At 47.6% G+C, this 13056-nt stretch overlaps 1 protein-coding gene across 1 annotated transcript in view; it reads left to right on the forward strand.

The window, feature by feature from the left end:
- The window catches only part of FNTB (farnesyltransferase, CAAX box, beta), a 68008-nt gene that overhangs the window by 15810 nt on the left and 39142 nt on the right, over positions 1-13056 (forward strand). The window contains exon 3 of the mRNA XM_045451249.1: positions 11739-11811. Within this exon, the coding sequence (XP_045307205.1) occupies positions 11739-11811 (73 nt within the window). The remainder of the gene's footprint in view (positions 1-11738; positions 11812-13056) is intronic.

The following is a 13056-nucleotide window of genomic DNA, read 5'->3' on the forward strand; positions in this document are numbered from 1 at the left end:
TAGGGAGCGGAGGGCAGGTGCCCCTGCTTAAGCCCCTGCGCCTGGGTGCCTTCACTGACTGAAGCGTGACACATAGTTCTAGCCTGAGTGAACCTTGTGGCTTTTATTCCCCACCATTGTAGTTTGCCACTATTTCCTTGAAAAAGAGATTTTCTTCTGCAAGTTCTGATGAGCCTAGGCAGAAAATCATTGGAAAAGGCAAATTGGAAAAAAGGGAAAGGCAGGTAGGAAGGTTATCTTTGTTTTGCTTCCCTGGGGAAAGAAAGAGGGAAATTACCAACTAATGAAAGGAGCGTTTTCCCGAACTGCTAAACTAAATCTCTGTGTTAACCTAAAGGTCAGGCCTCAATAAATGAATGCCACAGCTGGAGATTAGGAAATGAAGCTCATTTGTTTAGACAGCTCGGGGGCTGAAACTAATATAACATAGTATGTCACCTCTACTTAAATAATAAAATTTTTAAATTTTTTCTTAAATCTTTATTTTTATTTTTGAGAGAGAGAGAGACAGAGTGCAAGCAGGGGAGGGACAGAGAGAGGGAAACAGAATCCGAAGCAGGCTACAGGCCCTGAGCTGTCAGCACGGAGCCTGATACGGGGCTCAAACTCAGGAGCCGTGGCATCCTGACCTGAGCTGACATCAGATGCTTAACCGACTGAGCCACCCAGGTGCTCTCCCCGCCCCCCCCACCCCCACTTTAAAAAAAATTTTTTTAATCCAAAGATTTTTTAAAGTAGGTTTTTATTTTAAAAAAAAATTTTTTTTTTTCAACGTTTATTTATTTTTGGGACAGAGAGAGACAGAGCATGAACGGGGGAGGGGTAGAGAGAGAGGGAGACACAGAATCGGAAACAGGCTCCAGGCTCTGAGCCATCAGCCCAGAGCCCGACGCGGGGCTCGAACTCACGGACCGCGAGATCGTGACCTGGCTGAAGTCGGACACTTAACCGACTGCGCCACCCAGGCGCCCCTAAAGTAGGTTTTTAAAAACATTTATTTTCTTCCAGATTTTTATTTAAATATGGTTTCTATCTTAGAATAATCTCTTAAGATATATTAAATGGAAAAATAAAAATACAGAAAAATATATGAAGTAATCTACCATTTGTGCTAAAGATAAAGCAGAGTATTTTTACAGAAAAGTAAATAAACAGCTGAAGGGGGCAGGTGGGCACCAACTCCGCCCAGTCCAGGGGAGGCTTCCCCAGAGGCGGAGGGACTTGGTGGTGGTGAGGGGCGTGATTGCTTTCGGTGGGTCTTTGTGTTTAGCAGTTGCTTCCCCGGTGATTCACCTGATTGGGCTGAGTCTCTGTCTACTGTCTAAGGCTCTGTGCACACATACACGTCCCCAGGGTCTCCAAAGGGACCTTTGATCATTTGACATCCCTTTCCACCCACCATCGGAATAGAGCCCTGGGACTTTTCTTTTATTCTGAGGGGGAATGGAGGTTACATAGTCTGGAAGGAAGAAGTTGTGTTTTGGAAGTGGTTGTGGAGGACAATAAAAACCATTAAATCCTCTGAATTCAGAGGTCTTAGGTCAGGTGTGGGTGGAAAACAAAAATGTTCCTCTTGGGTTTGGATCCTCTTAGAAAGAGAATATATCAGGGCTCTGGGTTTATTTCAGGAATCTGACATTTCCCATTTTGTCATTGTTGCCTCTAAAAATGAGTGTTTTAAAGGATGCCAGTAAACATTTCATTATGTCACAGCACACTAATTAATGTTAGAGATGTTACATATTTTGCTGAATGGCTGAGTGAATGGTGGATATAAATCAACATATCAATAGAAGGCTAAAGCCAGATATCACATCCTAGAACAAACTTCTAGGATGAAAGAATAAACCTGAAAATTTAGCAAATTTTTAAAATATTCTCACAATTTCAATATTTAACGTTTTAGATGTCAAATGTAAAAAGCGTGACACAATGCAGGAACAAAGCTTCTTTTTTAGCTGAGCTGAATATTCTGTTATTAGCAATAAATCTAAACGGCATGGCTTGTTTGTCTTTGAGGTTATGATACTGATCCGTGTGATAGAATCGCACACACACTCAGGACCACTGACCATGCACAGGTCCAGGGATGCTAGGAATGATGCTGAGGGAGACATTTGCCTATTGAACCTTCCAGTGCCACAGCCAGATATCTACCAGATTTGGCTGAAGTTCAAGGCTGAAGCTGAATGTTGATCCATCCTACAATTATTCCCTATTCTATAAATGATTTCCCTCCTTCTCTAAAACTGTGAAACCTGCATCCTGTCCTGGAGTGAGATGCTTTCAACACTTTTGTTTGCCAGTAGCCTGCTTTCCCGTGAAAGTTAATTTTTCATTCCCCGTGGTTATTCTCACTATTCCACACACTTGTGAATTTACTCTTTTCCACTTACTACATTAGCTTTAGTGAGAAATCTGAGATGCATCAACTAAGCACACACACGCACACACACACACACTCTCTCTCTCACACACACACACACATATTCACATGTAATTTTCCTCTTGGGAAATAGGGTGGTCAAGGCTGACCCAGGTCCTGCCCCTACTGGGCTCTCAGCCTCATGGGGCAGGTAGCCATTAAACAAACAAATGCAAATACAGAATTACCAATGGGATGAGTGTCAAAGAAGGGAACTGGAGGCTCTGAGAGAAGAACAGAGAGGATGTATTTTAGGTTGGGAAGTTAGAGAATGTGTCTGAGTCTATTCCATCTGCTACAACAATTTACCATAGACTGAGTGGTTTAAACAACAAACATTTATTTTTAGGGCTGGGAAGCCCAAGATCAAAGCAGCAGCAGATTTGATGTCTGATGAGGGCCCACTCCCTGGTTATAGATGACCATCTTTTTACTGTGTCCTCACATGGGGAAGGGGTGAGGGAGCTCTCTGGAGCCTCTTTTATAGGGTCACTAATCCCTTCATGAGGCTCCACTCCTATGACCTAATCACCTCCCAGAGATGCCACTTCCTAATACCATCACACTGGGGATTAGGATCTCCACCTGAATTTTGAAGGGTCACGAACATTCAGTCTATAGCAGAAGGCCTCTCAAAGAAAGTGGCTCTCAGGATGAGACCCAGAGGGAGAGTAGGAGTTGGTCAGTTTGGGAGGTGGTTGGAGTGTTCCAGGCAGAGGGAACAGCATTAGCTGGAGTCCTGAGACTGCAAAGAAAAGGGCACAAAGAAGGCAGTGTGACTGGAGCTTGGTGAGGGCATGAGTTGAGGTTGGAGAGAAGTAGGTAGAGGCACATCACGAAGGGTCTTGAAACCCAATGGGATTCAAGCCATAGTAAGAAATTATGTTGTATTTACAATATACAATTACATATATTTCTAAGTTCCTTTTTGGACAGCGGAACTGGACTCCCAATATCTTTAGCATGTTTACTTACTTGATCATTTCTCTTGTGTGTCCCCATCTCCTGTCCCCCTCTGCACAGCCACACAGGTGGCCCTCTCATCCACTTGGATTCCCTGCCCCGCCGCCCCACTCCTGCACAGAGCCTGTGTTGTTCTGCTTCACCTAATTGCACGGGTTTAGGGCTGACTTATTCAGGAAAGAAAGGGAAGGAGCCCTAGCTTTTCGGCTTTAACTCGTTACACAGAAAAGATTTTTGGAAGAGGTGAATTCAGAATAAAGGAATGGCGAGGGTATTAGTTTGTTAGGGCTGCTATAATGAAATGCCGCAGACTGGGTGGCTTAAACAACAGAAATTTATTTTCTCACCGTCTTAGAGGCTGGAGGTCCAAGATCAAGGTGCCAGCAGGGGCGGTTTCTCCTGAGGTCTGTCTCCTTGGCTTGTAGGTGGCCGTCTCCTCATTTCGTCCTCACGTGGCCTTTCCTGTGTATGCTCCTCCCTCGTGTCTCTTCCTCTTCTTATAAGGTCACCAGACCTCATTTAACCTTAAATACTTCTTGTTTTTTTTTTCAAGTTTGTTTATTTATTTTGAGAGAGACAGAGACAGCACAAGTGGGGGAGGGGCAGAGAGAGAGTGGGAGAGAGAGAGAGAGAGAGAGAGAGAGAGGGAGAGAGAATCCCAAGCAGGCTCCACGCTGTCAGTGCAGAGCCTGGTGCGGGGCTTGAACCCACGAAGCAATGAGATCATGACCTGAACTGAAACCAGGAGTCAGATGCTTAACTGACTGAGCCACCCAGGTGCCCCCTTAAATACCTCTTTAAAGACTGTGTCTCCAAATACAATCATACTAGGGGTTAGGGATTCAACATATGAATTTTGGGGGACACAGTTGAGTGCAAAACAGTAAGGCTCTTATACAATTTGTGGCTGGCCAAAAGAAGTTGGATATATGACCCTTTAATTTAAAACAATCATAAGCCTCAGAGAAGTTGAAATTCAGTCAATTAGCATTGTGGCCCTTGAAGTTCTATATAAACCAAGAAACCTTTTTTTTTTTTTTCCTTCAAATGTTTATTTTTGAGAGAGAGAGAGGGCGAGTGAGCGCGCAGGCAGGGGAGGGGCAGAGAGAGAGAGAGAGGGAGAGACGGAATCTGGTGCAGGCTCCAGGCTCTGAGCTGTCAGCACAGAGCCCGATGTGGGGCCTGAACCCACGAACCATGAGATCATGACCTGAGCTGAAGTCGGATGCTTAACTGACTGAGCCACCCAGGCGCCCCAACAAAGAAACCTTTTGCAAGATTTTAGAGTAATCTATACATACCGGCATTAGCATGTATGTGGGTGCATGCCTCTGTGTGTGTATTTATGATTAAGTGGACAAAAATGAAAGAGAATAGTTTCCCTGGTGGAAATGCTTTCCGTATAGAATTCCTCTTTTCCTGCGTGTGGCTGGTCTTCAGATAAAACAAGCCAGAGGAACTTACCAGTTCCCTCCTGGTAGGGCTGCTAGGGCCTGGCTGTGAGTGAGGGTCAGCTAGGAGGGCGCTGTGGGGGAACCTGCCCACAGGGGCCAACCCAGTGCTGCATAAAAGGTGAGTGAGACTCCCTTCAATTAGGTGTTTCTGGGCATGTGAGGTTCCAAGTGTCCAGAGGCAGGATCCTGAAGAGTCAGTCAGACTCAGCAGGGAAGCATTTGCCCTTGAGGCCTTTCGCTTTGTAGTGACTGAAAGGCCCCTTGCTTGTCAAGTGAGGAGTGCTGAGAAGACAAGGAAAAGAGTTTCTTCTCCAGGCTTCCTGTTGCCGTTTTCCCAGGAGGAGGAGGGATTTACTTAGGTGCGCGCTTAGGTGCCTAGTTGGGCTCTCTCAGAATCCTCAGTCCCACCATGAAGGTCAGCTTTGGCCAGCGGGTCTCCTCAGCACGGTGGGTGTGAGCATGAGCGAGAGCTGACCGCTGAGCCAGTCTAGCCGCCCCTCTCCTTGCTGTCTCTGAGTGAACCTGAACTCCCCTGGAGGTTTATCATTCTTTTAAGTTGAAGGGACATATATCCAGGGAGAACAGTCTCATTAGGTCCATCGGAAACTGTCCTTACGGTGCCTTTATTCTTTCTTCTGTTCATTTGACAAACAGATGTTGAGAGCCTGCGCTGTGCTGGGCACAGGTGCTGAAGCCAGGTGTGAGCTCTCCTCGGGTTACACGGATCAGAGTGGGGAGGCCTACTGACCGGGGAATCGCAGTACATGCATCCCTTTCTCACCTGGTCCCTTTCCCCCGCATTGTGCTCAGGATCACAGAACCTTCTTTACAGGAGACCTTTAATGCTCTCTGGCCTCCCATTTCCGAATGAGGTGGCTGGTGATCTCTTCGGCTTTCCCTTCTCCCCTCGCTCTGTGGCTTAGCATCTCAAGGTATTTGGCGTATTCAAGTTCCCGTGACTGTTTCTTCAACAGAAGAGGGCTGACCTGTAGAAAACCCCACTGTGAGTCAGTCCTTTCCGAGTTAGAAATTGGGCGATCTGCCTCCACTTTCTGTATTTGCCCCCACCTGGCTTGGGGTTTCTCAGCCCGCCTTCACGGATGGCCTCGTGGACCCTCGCGGTTCTCCTCGTCTGCACTCCATCCTGCCGCCCCCCCCCCCCCCCCCCAGCCTCTCGGCCTGGGCCAGCATGACTGTGAGCTGGTTCACCAGTTCCCTGGTCTCGTTCCGTTCCTTCTCGTCCCACCCTCCAGGTCCTTCCCATGGCATCCGTCTCCCTGCTTCTGCTGAAGGGTCCCGTTGAGATTTCCAAGGAGCAAAGTGCTGTGACGGCGCCTGCCGTGTGGCTTCACCAGAAGTGGTACCACCCGCTCCAGTGAGGCCTTCACTACCTCCGCGCGCTCCTCTTATCCTCACCTCTTGTACGTTTCCTAACACGTTCCCCCAGTGGCCAAGCCACAACTCTCCCCGGCTCCTGCCCCTGACTCCTGAGAACTCCAGGTTGTCCCGCATGAGTTTCCTCCCCCCTCCCCCACTTCCAAGTCCTGTATTTGTCTACTTTCACACTCTCATTATGTCTGTCTCTGAGAATGGAGCATCCTTCCTTATTGCCAGACTCTCCTAGACTGCGCACCTAAGCAAATCCCTCCTCTTCCTGGGAAAACAGAAACAGGAAGCCTGGGGAAGGAACCCAGAACTCTCCACCCCAACCCTCCTCCCTCTTCATTGGGGGTCTTTGCTGGTGGATTTTCTCTGGGCTCTTGCATCTTCAGCATCTTCGCTCTCAAGCATTTTTTACCTCTTCTGTGGCTGAACCACTTGCCTTCCCCCCAGTGCCCCATCAGGCTGCCACTCTGTTGTCTTTCTCCCCCCCCACCCCCACCCCCACACACACCACAGACACACTTAGATTGTGGGTTTGGTTTCCTGTCACTAGTCTTACCCCACCCCAGCCCATTCAGCCTGCTGCCACTCCTGCCATCTAGAAAATGCAGATCTGACCATGTCTTTCCCATGCCTAAAATACTTCAGCCACTGCCTTAGAACTTTTTTACTTGGGGGGCACCCGGGTGGCTCAGGTCATGATCTCGAGGTTCGTGAGTTTGAGGCCCACGTCGGGTACCATGCTGACAGAAGCCTGCTTGGGCTTCTCTCTCTCTCTACCCCTTCCCCACTTCCACTTTCTCTTTCTCTCTCTCTCAAAATAACTAAACTTTAAAAAAAAAAAGATTTTTTTTTTTTACTTGCCTTTTATTTTTCTGTAACAGCTTTGAGATACAATTCAGATATCGGATATCATATAATTCACCCATTTAAAGTGTACGATTCAGTGGTTTTTAGTCTATTGACAGAGTTGTGCAGCCATCACCACGGCTAATTTAGAACATTTTCATCACCGCGCAGAGAAATTCTGTCCCCCTTAGCTATCCCCCTCCCATCCCTCTGTTCCCAGCCAGCCCCTGGCAACCACTTCAGCTGTGGATTTGCCTCTTCTGGACATTTCGTATAAACAGAATGATACAATATGTGGTCTTTCTGTGACAGCTTCTTTTACTTAGCATGGACTTTTCAAGGGCCATCTGATGCTTGAAGCACAGTGACTCCCATTTGCTCTTCAGTTTAAAGTCAAACTTCCCACGCATTTATAAGTCCTGCGTGGTCTGATGCCTCTGTACCTCTCCCGTCTGATTGCTCATGGCTCACTACCTTGTACCTCTGCTCCTGCTGAACTAACCCTACACAAACGTGCCACATTGTTCCCTTCCTGAAGCGCCTGCTCCATCCCCTTCTTTTTGGCTGGCTAACTCATGTCCTGGGTCTCCTTCGTTTCTTGACGTAGTGCTGTGTCCTTTGGGAAGTTAGTTCTGATCCTCTGTGCCTTCCTGTGTGCTGCCAGAGCCCGTCAGGCTTTCTGTTTGTCGGATGGAGCCCCGGCTGCCAGTGGCTCATCTGTGTCCACCTCTGGACACAGGGCTGTAGCTCTGGGGAGCAGGGTCAGTGTCCACTGATCCGTGCAGGATGCTCGGCCCGCACAGAGTGGGCACTCCCTGAGTCCTGACCCTTGGAGCTCCTTGAAAGAGAAAGTGAGTCTGTCCTTCTCTTCTTCTTTGTGATCTGGAATCCGCTCCTCCTGCTCCCTGAACTCTCCTAAGGTCACCAGCCACTTTATCGTTTGTTCTCTTTTTCCTCAGTCTTGCTGCGTCATCTGCGACTGTTAAATACCTCCATGGAGGTCTCTCCTCCTGTTTCACCTGGGACACAACATTGCCTTTGTCCTCCTCCCACATATGCAGCGTTCTTTAATTCTCTCCTCTGGCTCCTCAGCCTCTGAGCCCTTAAGGATGGGTCCTCCCCCAGTTCAGCATACAGATTTTTCTCTCTGCTTTGTCCTCTACTCCTGCAGCCTCACCTGTCACCTGCATGCAGGTAAATGACTCCTAGTCTGTCTGTGTCACTTGGAGCCTTCTCCTGAGTCTCACATGTGTTTCCAACAGTGCGACTGACGTTCTCACCCACATAGACTTCCTGTGCCATACAGCCCACCTGCCCATGGGTCACCATGGTGTTGAGCCCCGAGTGCTCTAAGGACTTCTACTCTGGTAGATTCCTGGCACCCGCCTTACCCAGTGTTCCCACCTCATCTCTGTCCACGCTTAGTGCTTTCACTCAGTCTACTTTGTTTTTTTTGTTGTTTTTTTTTTTTAATTTTTTTTTTCAACGTTTATTTATTTTTGGGACAGAGAGAGACAGAGCATGAACGGGGGAGGGGCAGAGAGAGAGGGAGACACAGAATCGGAAACAGGCTCCAGGCTCTGAGCCATCAGCCCAGAGCCCGACGCGGGGCTCAAACTCACGGACCGCGAGATCGTGACCTGGCTGAAGTCGGACGCTTAACCGACTGCGCCACCCAGGCACCCCTCAGTCTACTTTGTAAATACATGTTGAACGCCTACTGCTGCCAGATAATTTTTTTAAAAGCTTAGTTTTTTTCATTTTTTTTCTCAGCTCAAAGCCTTCAGGACTTCACCTTATACATGGCTAGAATGAAAAAGACAAGAAATAACAAGCATTGGTGAGGATGTAGTGGGAAAAGAACCCTACTGCACTGTTGGTGGGAATGCAAACTGATGCAGCCACTGTGGAAGACAGTATGGAGGTTGTTCAACATTTAAAATAAGAAATACCATATGATCCAGTAATTCCGCTACTGGGTATTTACCCAAAGAAAGCAAAAAAACTAATTTGAAAAGATATATGCATCCCTGTGCGTATTGCAGCATTATTTATAATAGCCAAGATACGGGGGCACCTGGGTGGCTCAGTTGGTTAAGCGTCCGACTTCGGCTCAGGTCATGATCTCATGGTTCGTGGATTTGAGCCCAATGTCAGGCTCTGTGCTGACAGCTCAGAGTCTGGAGCCTGCTTCAGATTCTGTGTCTCCCTTTCTCTCTGTCCCTCCCCCACTTTTGCGCCCCCCCTCAAATAAATAAACATTAAAAAAAATTTATAATAGCCAAGATATGGAAGCAACCCTGAGTGTCCATCAATAGATGAATAGATAAAGATGTGGTATATATACATAATGGAATATTACTCAGCCATAAAAGAAGAATGGGATCTTGCCATTTGCAACAACATGGATGGACCTAGAAGGTATTATGCTAAGTGAAATAAGTCAGACAGAGATATTGGTGATAGATGGTAGCTTCACTTGTGGTGAGCACAGCATAATGCATAAACTTGTTGAATCATTAGGTAATACACTTGAAACTGATGTTAACATTGTGTGCCAACTATGCTTCAATAAAAAAATAAACACAGTTGAAGTGGAAAAAAAAAAAAAAAGAAGAAGAAGAAAACCTCCATAGTCTACCTTTGCCTACTAAAATTGAGTAGAAATTCCTTAGCTGGCATCCCAGACCCCTATAAAAGGGCTTGCATTGTCTTTTTGGCCATTTGTCCTTTATTCCTAATATTCAGGCCAGATTCCCCCACACCTCTTGCACACTTTATATCTGTGCTCCACCATACAGTGGCCATTTGCCTCCTGCAGCTGTTTAAACTTAAATTAACTAAAATGCAACAAAATTTGAAATTCATCTCCTCAGTCACACTGGCACACTTCATGCGCCCAGTAACCGCTTGTGGCTGGTGGCTGCCTGTTGGACAGCACAGATACCGTTCCCGTCATCGCTGACAAAGTTCTTTTGGACAGCACTCGTCTGAACCTGTTCGTTTCTTTTCCTTCTGGCTACTATCTCCTCACCCTCTCTACCAGTAAACATTTTTTCCCTCTACCGTGGCCACCCGCCTTATACTCCTCTTCTTCCACACGACCTTTCCTGATTGTTCCTTTCTTAATGAGATGCCCCCAGCCCCTGGCTTTAGAGCCTTGGTAGTATTTTATCTGTTTCCTTCATGAAATCTACCCATTTGTTTTTTATATCATAGCCACTTGTGTCTAAATGTCTAAGTCATTTCCAGTACTGAACTGAGAGACTTTCTGAGGTGAAGACTACATTAATGGCTTTACTCTGAGCATGGTACGGTGGGAGTTCAATGAACAATTTTTGTTTTATTTTATTTTATTTTATTTTATTTTATTTTATTTTATTTTATTTTTTTAAGTTTATTTGAGAGGGGCATCTGGATGTCTCGGTTGAGCGTCCAACTTCAGCTCAGGTCATGATCTCGCAGTTCATGAGTTCAAGCCCCGCATCGGGCTCTGTGCTGACAGCTCAGAGCCTGGAGCCTGCTTCAGATTCTGTGTCTCCTTCTCTCTCTGCCTGTCCCCCATTCAGGCTCTGTCTGTCTCTCTCTCAAAAAACAAAACCAAAACAAAAAAAAACTCATTAAAGTTTATTTGAGAGAGAGCGTGCATGTATGTGAATGGGGGAGGAGCAGAGAGTGAGGGAGAGAGAGAGAGAGAGAGAGAGAGAGAGAGAGAGCATCCCAAGTAGACTCCACACTGTCAGTGCAGAGCCCGACTTGGGGTTTGAACCCACGAACCATGAGATCATGACCTGAGCCGAATCAAGAGTCAGAAGCCTAACTGGCTGAGCCACCCGGGTGCCCCAAACAATTTTGGAATGGATCACCTAGAAAACAGAACGGTTCTTTTTTAATTTGTGTTATCAGTAAGCACAGGGGATGTCTTGCCGTTCTGTTCTTTTTTCATTCCTTCTGTAATCACACAGGCCTCTTCTGTGAGACCAAGTGAGAAGTGTGGCCCCCTGCAGCCCCTGTCCTTTGCCCTGCTCATGCAGGTGGCCACAGGAGGCACATTCTACCTTACAGGCCAGTGTTGCTGACGTCAGTGCCAAGGAGAGCGGCTGGCTGCAGAATACGATTATGATCCCCTGGCCAGGGCAGTGGGTCAGCACGCAGGAGGTGGAATTTCAGGGAGGGAATAACAGACGCACAGCTGAGGGGCAGGCAGGGTATGAACGACCCACCTCGAAGTGACCCCAGAAGAAATGACTGAAATGAGAGAGGCTAACCAAGTCAGGAAAGTGGTGAGGCTCAGATTGGAATTGCTTACAGGGTGGGGAGCCACAAGATGTGTGATCACAGTGAAACCCTGCAGGAGCTTTCTGGGCGGTTTGTCATCACCTGGCCTGTGTATTCACTGTGGCTTTTCACTTAGCCCAGAGTCACCTACCATGAAGGAGAGGAACTCACCCAGAACATTTGCCAGCACGTTTTCAGATGTGTTAGGGACATTCAGGTGCTGGCCGCCTCTCTCTAGTTTAGCTACCCTTGGGAGCTGAAGGGGATGCTGGTTACGTACTTGTTGGTGGTAGGGGGGTGGGGGATTGTCCCAAAGCTGGGAGTGTATGTGTGTGCACACATGTTCTGTAGCGGGGTGGAGATTTTCAAGCTCCATGTCTTTCCAGGCTTATTTTGCAGAGGGAGAAGCACTTCCATTACCTGAAAAGAGGCCTTCGACAGCTGACCGACGCCTATGAGGTAAGTATACTGCCCAGGAGCTCCATCAGATGGTCAGCCAGACGGTCCTCCTTTTTTCTGTTGGAATGTAAAACACCCATCGGCCTGGCCTCCTGCAGAGTCACTCTTTGTACCACGTGGCTGTGGCAGGAAGTAGGTTCATGGGGAGTGGGGAGCCTGGGCCACAGGGCTGGGACTCCCACTTCTGAAAGGGCAGAACCAGATCTCTTCCAGTCTTCTCCTTCCCACCCCCCCCCCACCGCCACCCCCAACCCAAGGACAGAGCACCCTAGATGGGGTGGCGCTTTCTTGCACCGTTAGATCACAGTGAGGGGTTCTCATGCTTTCTGCTGGATGCCCCTTGCCAGCTAGCTGAAAGGCAGTTACCTGTCCATTGCTAATCCTTTGCCCTATAAGCCGATCTAATTCCTATGCTGGCCAAAGGATCAGCATATAAATCCCAGCAAGGGCTAACACGGTTTAGCACTATAAAAATGCCCACGCTTAGAGTGCATTTTAAATCCCATTCCTCAGAGCTCTGGGGTTCTACCAAGGGGCCTCAGGGGAGGGCAGTGGTGGTGGAGGAGGTGGGGGGGGGGAGGGTGTTGGGAAGGTGGCAGGCAGAGGACAAATGTCAACAGGAGGGCTCCAGTCTTTCTGCCTTACTTTACACACAGCAGCCTTGCTTTTCATTTGCTTTTTATTTGGGGGTCTACATTTGATTATTTGCAGCAGGGATTGTCCAACTGAAATGCCGGTAGACCCAAGCAGGTAGCATAAATAAGAGAAGTGGGTGGGTGGGAGGGAGACTGAGGCAAACCAAAGGCCCTGTGCTTTTCCTGTGTTGCTGCCAGGTGCTGCTATCCAGGAACGCAGACCCAGGCTTGCCAGATCTTTCTTTCTCTCTCTCTCTCTCTCTCTCTCTCTCTTTCTCCCTCTCTCTCTCTCTCTCTCGCTTTTTTCAAATGAAGCCAGATTTCTGTGTGAATCTCCCAATGCTTAAATGTTGCAACAAATTCTAATTAAAAAAACAACACGCTACAGGGAACAAGCAGAACAGGTCCCCGGGCTAGACCTGGCCTTGGCTCAACATTTTCAATCTTTGCTGTGAGTCCTCTGTAGTTAGGGTGCAGTCAGCCCTGATACAGTTAATACTGTACCAGGGAACAGTTGAACAGAGGGCTGAAAGCTTACCATGCCTTATCTCATTTAATCCTCACAGCTACTAGGTGAGGTAAGTGAGTATTTCTTACAGATAAGGAAACA

Source organism: Leopardus geoffroyi, chromosome B3 (assembly GCF_018350155.1).
Source record: "Leopardus geoffroyi isolate Oge1 chromosome B3, O.geoffroyi_Oge1_pat1.0, whole genome shotgun sequence".
Taxonomy (NCBI): Eukaryota; Metazoa; Chordata; class Mammalia; order Carnivora; family Felidae; genus Leopardus; species Leopardus geoffroyi.